The following is a 10,058-nucleotide window of genomic DNA, read 5'->3' on the forward strand; positions in this document are numbered from 1 at the left end:
TTTTCTTTTTTTTTTTTTTTAAGTATGCCCAATGAAGGGGTTGAACTCGTGACCCAGAGATCAAGATTCACATGCTCCACCAACTGAGCCAGCCAGGAACCCCAAGACTTTACATGAACTTCTGACACTGACCTCTATTAAACCTAGAGATCCAGATTTATATTTTCTTCCATTTCACATCTCTAATGATTTCCTGTGGTCTAATTCTGCCTTCCAAATGAGAGAACCATTTTATTAGCTTCAGTCTTCTATATAAAACAGTGGCTGGAACTATCAAAGACTCCAGCGCAACCATAAGAGAGTATAGGATGGCAGGATGAGACAGCAGGAGCTGTGGGCTATCCCCCCAGAGGGATAACAAACCAGCTCTGTGAATGTGGTCCTCTGAGTAAGAGGAATGCCCAGCAATTAGATACCATACCTCTCTAACAAGAGTCTTCCGGAAACAGTCAAAGGTCCCAGAATACATGGGTGGCTGTCCAGGCAAACTCGGGGGCTGTGTCTGCAGTCGGACCTGAAACCAGAAGTTAAAATACAGTCATCTCCCAGAAACAGAACTGCCTGTGAAACTCTGAACAGAGAAAGCTGTGCCTGTGTACATGTCTTTGGCATTCATTTAACCTGCTAGATTCAGACTTCTTTTTCTTCCAGTTTATTCAAAGTCTGCACTCAAAGGTCATGAGTACCATGCTTTTTTTCCCCCTTCATCCAGTTACTTCCACCATTTATTTCTTACTTAATGGATTCCACAGTGACCCATGGGATAGGTATTCCCAGCTTACAGATGGGAAGACTGGGTTTAGGGAGTTTAAGTGATGTGCCAGTAATAAGGCCTGGCTGATGCAAAGCTCCAGCTCTAGCCAACTCCCCCCTTTCATTTGTGATGGCATGCTGGAGTTAGGTAAGGCACTCCACAGAGGCATTCTGGAATAACGTGGATTTAATCCTACTTTTCTTGGTTCTCACCCTTCTCAACCTTCTGGTATACCCAATGCTTCAAACTATGTCTTCTTCAAACCTCCCTTCTTACAACTTCCTCTTTTGTCTCCTTTTCTACTCCAGGCATTCTTCAAGGCTTAGCGCCCTACCTATCTGGTCCACATCAATTTCAGAAAATTCAGATTGCAGGGCTTCAGCTTCTGCTCAGTGATGACTATCATTTAGTCATCTCCAAACCTTCTTTCCCATCTTTTTTTTTAAATTAATTAATTTATTTGACAGACAGAGATCACAAGTAGGCAGAGAGGCAGGCAGAGAGAGAGAGGTAGAAGCAGGCTCCCCGCTGAGCAGAGAGCCCGACGCGGGGCTCAATCCCAGGACCCTGGGATCATGACCTGAGCCAATGGCAGAGGCTCTAACCCACTGATCCACCCAGGCACCCCCTACTTTCCCATCTTTAGGGCTGCCCTTCCAACTGCCTGGAGAAGATCTCCCTACTCAAATCACCTCTGGAATCTCACCCTCCTGATGAATGTGCCATTTGTGCCAGAGCCACCTAGCCACCCTCTTTCTCAGAATTTGAAACCATAGCATCACCTCTGACTACCTCCTGTTGCTGTTACGACATGGGCACCAAGTCTGTTAAAGCAGTCTTTCAAGATGCTTCCAGAATCCTAATTTCTTCCTCTCTCTGTCTGAGTCCTTTCCCAGGGCAAGTTCTAACCCATCCATACACAGTGTAGTGGTTTTCAATTATGTCCACTAATTCTTTAACGCTCTTTCCCCTTCGAAGGTAAATCCTAATTCAATCCCCTTAAATGTGGACCAGACTCAACTGAGCTCACTTCTGTCAAGTAGAATGTGGTGGTATTGATGCTATATGACTACCAAGGCTAGGTGATAAAAAGGCCAGCTTCTGCCTATCTCTATCTCAGGTTATCTGCTTTGGGAGAAGTCAGACACCATGTCATTAGGACACTCAAGCAGCCTAGAGCGGCCATGTGCGGAGGAAAGAAGGCCTCCTGACACAGCCAGCACGAACGTGCCAGTATGTGAATGAACCACATGGAAGTCAATCCAGATGACTGCAGTCCCAGACAACACCTATTGTAGGGGAAGGTGAACTGTCTTTAGTTCAGTACTTTTTTTTTTTTTTAAGTAATTCTATACCCAACATGGCAGCCAAACTCATCACCTCAAAATCAAGAGTCATATGCTCTCTGATTCTTGATTTCGACTCAGGTCATGATCTCAGGGTTCTGGGATCAAGCCCTGCATCAGGCTTCCCACTTAGCGGGGAGTCTGCTTCTCTTCCTCTATACCTCTGCCCTTCCCTCTGCTTGTGCTTGAGCACTCTCTCTCTCTCTCTAAAATAAATAAATAAATATTTTTTAAAAAAGAGTCACATGCTCAGGGCGCCTGGGTGGCTCAGTCATTAAGTGTCTGCCTTCACCTCAGGTCATGATCCCAGGATCCTAGGATCAAGTGCCACATCAGGCTCCCTACTCGGCGAGCCTGCTTCTCCCTCTCTCTCTGCCTGCTGTTCTCCCTTCTGTGTGCGCTCTCTCTCTCTCTTTCTCTCTCTGTCAAATAAATAAATAAAATCTTTATTTACTTAAAAAGAGTCATATGCTCTACCAACTAAGCCAGTCTGGCAGCCTGGTTCAGTATCTTTTTTTTTTTTTTAAGATTTTATTTATTTACTTGACAGAGAGAGATCACAAGTAGGCAGAGAAGCAGCAGAGAGAGAGAAGAGGGGAAGCAGGCTCCCTGCTGAGCAGAGAGCCCAATGTGGGACTCGATTCCAGGGCCCTGAGATCATGACCTGATCCGAGGGCAGAGGCCCAAACCAACGAGCCACCCAGGCGCCCTCAGTATCTCTTTTTAATGGTGTTATTAACATATAATTTACATACCAAAAATTCACCCTCTTAAAGTACACAATTCAATGGTTTTTAGTATTTTGAGTTGTGCAACCTTCCTTATAATCAATTTAGAATATTCTCATCACCCCAAAAAGAAATGCCACGCCATTAGTAGTTACTTCCCATTCCTCTCTCCTCTCAGCTCTTAGCAAACACTTACCTACCATCTCTATAAATATGCCTGATATTCACCAAATATTAAGTCCTTTGCCCATTTTTTAATTGGCCTATTTGTCTTTTTATTGAGTTACAAGAGTTCTTTACACATTCTGGATCCCAGCCAATATCTGGAACCTCACAAGTGACCCTGAGCCAGGCCATCTGCCTAAGCTGCCCCCAAAATCCTAACCTCACAAAGACTATGAGAGTTAATGACTACTCTTGTTTCATATCAGTACGTTTTGGGATAAGTTGTTACACTGCAATAGATAACTGATATACCCCGTTACTTCTGCAGTCTATTTCCTGGCTCTTTTTCCTGCTCCGAGTTCTTGGGCTTCCAAGTCTTTCTCAGGTTGCTATCATACAAACCTTTTCAAAACACCATTTCAGCATGCTGTTCCTCTGTTTCTTTAGAATCTCTTATCCTTATATTTGTTAAGGCCTTATAAGGCATCACTCTCTAGGCAATGGAGAGAACATGCAAATCTAAACTCAGAGGACAGAACGGTAGAAATCTCCAGAGGCTCCCACTGCTTTAGATCTAAGTCCCTTATATTGGCCTTCGAATCCTCCATGGTCAGGCATAACCTCCCTTGCTTGGTAGGCAGAGAGAAAGGTATCAAAACTGCTCATCCCTTTTTGTGATTTTGTGTAAATCTCAACCTTGTCCCATCATGACCTCCTCCAACCAAGTCAGCAAGAACATTAAAGTACCCCAGGGCTGATCTTATTTTACAGCCTGACTCCCACTGCCAAGCCTGTAATCTGCCTTCACTCTTGCCCTCCCCACGCCCAGATGTCTGGGTTTTTCTACTTCTCTAGTCAGAACTCAGCCAGCCCTTAGGGACCTGCCATACAGCCTTTCCAAACTCTCAACTCTGAAATACCGCAGTTCTTGCCTCTCAGGCCACAACTAGTGACCTTGGACCTTAGAAGGTGCCCCTAGACCAGGCTTTGACTGGAGCCCATGTGGCTCTCTGAGGTCAAAGGGACGGCAATCAGTAATCTGTGGTTTTGTTTAAGCTTAAAACAGGCCTTCTGGCTGATAAAAACACCAGGGAACATTTTCAGTCATTTACACTTCGGTACAGAGATAACTGGGCTCTTCCTGAGAGCGACATCTGTGGGGAGGAAGGGCAAGAAGATACAGAAGTTAAGAGCAACATTTGTGCAAGGCAGCCAAAAAGGATTTTGTTTTCTTTCAAGAGAAGTCCCAAATGCCTAGAACTAACAAGATGTCTGGCTCCATGGATCAACAGTAGGATGAGAGACCAGACAATTCTTCTCTTAGCAGACAGTGCTGCCTACAACAACCATTTTCTGGGAAGCACTAATATACACAGCATTTACCATCAGCTGAATAAACATCTGATTCACGTTTCACAGTGCTCTAACCAGCCTGGTTGTTTTAATCCTGATCTTCCTGTAGAATGACTCCAGCTCTTTCCCAGATGAAAGGCAGCAAAGAGGTTGCTGCCCAAACCTGCCAAGAGGAAGTGTCCCCAGAGCTATCTCCTGGGGGAGAAACCCAACCAATATTCTAATAAGTCCTCTACACAGACTTCCCACTCTGCAAGACTCATATCTCCCCAGAGGCCCACCCTCCACATGATCTGTCAATTTCCTCCAAATGTGTGTCCAGAAATAATGGTAGAAAACTCAGATAGGGGCGCCTGGGTGGCTCAGCGGGTTAAAGCCTCTGCCTTTGGCTCAGGTCATAATCCCAGAGTCCTGGGATCGAGCCCCACAATGCATTCCCAGCTCAGCAGGGAGCCTGGTTCTCCCTCTCTCTCTGCCTACTTGTGATTTCTGTCAAATAAATAAATAAAATCTTAAAAAAGAAAAGAAAACTCAGATAAAGTTTTGAATGCTAAGTTACAGGGCAGGGACTTTGGTCTCCAGGCAGGCCTTGCTAGAAGTGTTGCAGGGGGAGGAACTGAGTTGAGGCAGGATGTGAAGACGACCTGGGAACTAGCCCTGATGAGTTTCCTTCCCAGAGCCTCAGTATGATTAGGGCTTCCTCATGTGGGAGTTGTGAGGATCATCCCGGCCCTTGAAGAAATCAGTCGCTTGCTTTCCTTGGAAGCAACTCCATCTCTGAGGTTATCGTCACTTTCCACAGGAAGCCTATCAGGCTAACAGGAGGTAATAGGCTGAAGATGGCCAACCCCCTCTCTGCAGCGGAAAAATGAGGAGATGGTGATGGGTGCTCAGAGAATGTGTCAAAAGGCATCTCTAGAATAACTGCACCTCTGCCTAGCTCTCTCCCTGAGGAGGGCTTTAACAGGTGACTTGTTTCAATCCTGCTGATAATGTTATAAGGTTTGCAGATAATCAGAGCTTGGGGGTTAGGGGTGGGTTTTCTTTCCTGTTCCCAAAGAAGTGGCGCGGGGTCGGGAGAGGATGCCGGACAGAGAACTTTAAATCAGAGCCCTTAATGGACGGTTAGAGGCTGCTCTCTCTGTGCTGTCTCTTTGGGGCGCAAGGAACGGCCCCCCTCCACTCCCCGACCCCGCTCCTCTCGCCCCGCCGATCCTCGAGAAGAGTTAAAGGGAGACTCCCTAGACTTCTCATATAAGTTCCCACGGGCCCCGCTTCTATCCTGGGCTGTGCCTCCTGGGAGACGCTGCACTCTGCGCCCCTCCCGGGCCTCCTTCCTCCAGCCTGCGCCCCAGCCTCCTCGCACCTTGACCGTGTCCAGCGGGTGCCCCACAAATACTAGGCACATGCCGCCAAAGCCGCCGGCCAGCAGGTTCTTGAGCGGGCTGATGGGCTTCGCTTCGTCTGCCATGGTCCGTCCGTCGGCCTCGCCGGCAGTGTGTCGCTCTGTTCCGGACGCGTCCTGCTCCACAGCCCCAGCCACAGCGCTGGCAGCGCCAACCTTTCACCCACTTTCGGGTGGGCGGGGCAAGAGCTGGGACAGGTTGGGAGGAGGGCCTAGGCAGCCGGGTCTCGCTTCCGCCGGGAGGGCGGCTTCCGGTAGAGGTCCCGCCCCCGATAGGCGTGGTTCGAGAAAGCGGAGTTGGCACCCATAACCTCTGGGTGGTGTTTGGGAGCGCGGGCGGTTAGATTTACTCCTCCAGGAAGTCTTCTCGGACTTGAATGTTTTCTATTCTGGGCTCCAATTCCTCCAGTCACTCCACTGAGGCCGACAGCGCTCTGCTACGTTCCAGGCATCCTTCTAGGTGCTGGAGGCACAGCTGGTAGCTCAGCGCACGGGTCTCTGTCCTTGTGGAGCTTATAGAGCATAACAAAGATAAAAAAGTGAAAACTAGGGGTGCCTGGGTGGCTCAGTGGGTTAAGCCTCTGTCTTCAGTTCAGGTCATGGTCTCAGGGTCCTGGGATCGAGCCCCGCATTGGGCTCTCTGCTCAGCGGGGAGACTGCTTCCCCCTCTCTCTGCTTGCCTCTTGCCTACTTGTGATCTCTCTCTCTCTCTCTCTCTCTCTCTGTTAAATAAATAAATAAAATCTTAAAAAAAAAAAAGTGAAAACTGCATAGTGTATCAAGTGGTGATAACCGCAATGGAGAAAAACCTGGAAAGAGGGTTAGAGCGCATGGGAGACAGCAGGTGAGTCTTTGGCAGTGTTAAGTAGGTAAGGGAGGGTTTCACTGAGGAAGTGAGTCCTAAGAAGCAGAGGAAAAGAAAAAGCAAAAGCCCTGAGTTGGGCTATGCCTGGCCTGTTTGAGGAACCACAGAGAGGCCTTTGAGGCTATAGCAGAGTGAGGCGAGGAAGAAGTAGCAGGTAATGACATGGAGATAATACTGGCACATTAAACAGAACTTGTGTGCCACTATGAGGACATCAGCCTCTCCTCTGAAGGAGATGGGAGACAGAAGCCATTCTGGGTTTGTTTGTTTTTAAAGATTTATTTATTTGAGAGAGAGAGAGTGCGTGCACTAGAGCGTGGTGGGGGGAGGGGAAGAGAGAGGAAGAGAGAAACTCAAACAGACTCCATGTTGAGAGTGGAACCCAATACAGGGCTCGACCCTAGGACCCTGAAATCATGACCGGACCTGAAACCTGGGCGCAGTCAACTGACTGCACCACACAGTGCCTTCCATTCTGGGGTTTTGAGAAGGGCAGAGACATAGTTCACAGCATCCCTCTGACTGAGGGATGAGAATAGACTGTAGGGAGCAAGGAGGAAACAGGGAGCCTTGAAGAAGCTAAAAGTCCTGGTCAGAGGTGCTAGCTTGGATGGGGCACAGAAAAGGAAGTGGTGAGAAGTATTTGGATTTTGGATATATCTGAAAGAAGAACCTAAAAGAATTGTTAATGAACAAAACATAAGGTATGTGAGAGAGGAGTTAAGGAGGATGCTAATGTTTTTGCCTTAATGACTCTAGGTGGATGGTATCCAAGTATTCACTATCTTACTTTTTCATCATTTCTGTACATTTAAAAATATTCAGTTAAAAAGCTGTGAGCAGCTCAGGGTCCTGGGATCAAGTCCCGCATGGGGCTCTTTGCTCAGCGGGGAGCCTGCTTCCCCTCCCCCTTCTCTCTCTCTCTGCCTGCCTCTCTGCCTATTTGTGATCTCTCTCTGTCATATAAATAAATAAAATCTTAAAAAAAAAAAAAAAACTGTGAGCAGGGATGCCTGGCTGGCTCAGTTGGAAGAACCTGAGACTCCTGATTTTGGGGTTGTGAGTTCAAGCCCCATGTCAGAATTACTTAAATAAGTAAAACTTGAACAAATAAACAAAAAAGGTGTGAACAATAGACATGTGGCAGTCATGTCACTGTCTTGTCAAGCTGACTTGATAATAATCCTCCTTTATAGTGCTCTCAGGCTAGAGCGAAGCCGGACTGGGGAAGATGGACGGGCCGTGTATGCTGGGCACGGAAAGGTGAGTAACAGGATCAGGATTGGGATTTGACTGAGCCTGGCTGGTCTAGAAGTCCTATAGGGGAGTAGAGGGTGAGGAAGAGGAGGCAAGGGCCCAAAGCCTGTCTTCTCTATGTCATACATTTTTTCTAAGAGGTGATGGGGAGCCATGGAACAGTTTTAAGCATAGTGAAGACATGATTAGATTTGTTTTAGAAAATCTATTTTAGGGATGCCTGGGTCCCTCAGAGGGTTAAGCCTCTGCCTTCAGCTCAGGCCATGATCTCAGGGTCCTGGATTGAGCCCCGCATCGGGCTCTCCGCTCAGTGGGGAGCCTGCTTCCCCCCTTTCTCTGCCTGCCTCTCTGCCTACTTGTGATCTCTGTCTCTGTGTCAAACAAATAAATAAAATCTTTAAAAAAAAAAGAAAAGAAAATCTATTTTAAAGATTTATTTATTTATTTGACAGAGCGAGAGAGATTACAAGTAGGTGGAGAAGCAGGTAGAGAGAGAGGGGGAAGCAGGCTCCCCGCTGATCAGAGAGCCCAACTCGGGGCTCAATCCCAGGACCCTGAGATCATGACCGAGCCAAAGGCAGAGGCTTAACCCACTGAGCCACCCAGGCGCCCCAAGAAAATCTATTTTAGACAGATGAATCTGTGTTGGGAGAGACTGGAAGCAGGGAGACCAGACAAGAAAGAATTACCGCAGTCTAGGCAAGAGGGAGAGAAGGCATGAAATGAGGCAAAGGTCACTGTTGGATGGAAAAAGCTAGAATCCAGAGGCTAATATTACCAGAAACCTGCAGCCACTCTGGGTTTCACACACACTGCAACTGCAGTATTCATGGCACCCTGAGGACACATTTGGTCATTATCAGATGTACAGACTGGGAACCAGGAGAGAGGTGAAGCCAGAGACAGAAGCCAGGAAGGCTTCAGTAAAGAAGTATATATCTGGGGCGCCTGGGTGGCTCAGTGGGTTAAAGCCTCTGCCTTTGGCTCAGGGCGTGATCCTGGGGTCCTGGGATCGAGCCCCACATCAGGCTCTCTGCTCGGCATGGAGCCTGCTTCCTCCTCTCTCTGCCTGCCTCTCTGCCTACTTGTGATCTCTGTCTGTCAAATAAATAAATAAAATCTTTAAAAAAAAAAAAATATATATATATAACCGCTGGAAGACTATACCACAGGGAAATGGGCTGGCCTGTTAGGAGGAGCCCCCACAGCGGAAGTTGTTGCTAGAGTTTTAGAGGAAACCGAAGAGAGAGTGATGCCTTTCAGTAAAAGGGATAAAAGGGTTAAATGCTGGATGAAGCTAAGGGATTTTAAACACTCCTTAGGATTAACTATTAGTCATTGGTGACATTTAGAAGAAGCTTGCCAAGAGTGTTGATGTGGTAGGTCGAGTACTGAACAGACAGCAAGAAGGCAGAGGCACTAAGAGCAGTTACTTACTGGTTCGAGGAGTTTGGCAGGGAAGCGAACAGAACAAAGACGTAAAGGAAGGTTTAGATTTCAGTGTTTAAGATGAGACTCAACCTCAGCTCCTCATTTCACCAGAATAAAATACAAGTAGTATTCTCTGAGCAGTCAAACTTTTTTCATAATCTTATAGTAACGCACTTCAACCTTGTTTTTCTCTAGACTCTATCTTCATCTCTGAGCAAACTGAGCTTCTCCTGGTTTACCACACAGATCTATTACTTAACTGCCTCCCTGCCTTGACCCAGGCCTTTACACATACTTTGCCCTTCAGGACATAATGTCCTTCTTCCTACTCTATAACATGTGGATGCAAGAGATGTACACTGAGTTGCTTCCACATGCTAGACATTGCCCAACCAGTGGTTCTTAACCATTTTCAGGGCGGAAAACCCCTGGTATCCCTTCCCCAAAAAATGTACATAGACATATACAGGTTTGCTTTCAGTCTCATGAGAACTTGAAGCCATCCTTGACCTCAGATGAGAAGTACTGTTCTTAAGTCCTGGAAATAAAATATGGGCTAATCTTCCTAATGTCCCTTCTTTGGTCCTTTTTTCTTCTTTCTTTCTTCCTGGCCTCAAATTCTAAGTCTGGCCTGAAATCTCTCCAATCTCTGTACTTGTCATGGACTTCACCCTTGCTGCCCACAGGGATCTCAAACTCAGGATTCCTGAAGGTAAGTGGCATCCAGAAAAAAAGAACCCACAAGAAATCTTGA

General features: G+C 47.0%; 1 protein-coding gene across 1 annotated transcript in view; it reads right to left on the reverse strand.

Annotated features, from left to right (window-relative positions):
* The window catches only part of SLC25A20 (solute carrier family 25 member 20), a 29,941-nt gene extending 23,999 nt beyond the window's left edge, over positions 1-5,942 (reverse strand). The window contains exons 1-2 of the mRNA XM_032867996.1: positions 5,713-5,942; positions 422-514 (exon numbers count right to left, since the gene is read on the reverse strand). Coding sequence (XP_032723887.1) covers positions 422-514; positions 5,713-5,817 — 198 coding nt within the window. The 5' untranslated portion in view covers positions 5,818-5,942. The remainder of the gene's footprint in view (positions 1-421; positions 515-5,712) is intronic.
* Between the last annotated feature and the right edge of the window lie 4,116 nt (positions 5,943-10,058).

Source organism: Lontra canadensis, unplaced genomic scaffold (genome assembly GCF_010015895.1).
Source record: "Lontra canadensis isolate GAN:19392208 unplaced genomic scaffold, GSC_riverotter_1.0 scaffold35, whole genome shotgun sequence".
Taxonomy (NCBI): domain Eukaryota; kingdom Metazoa; phylum Chordata; class Mammalia; order Carnivora; family Mustelidae; genus Lontra; species Lontra canadensis.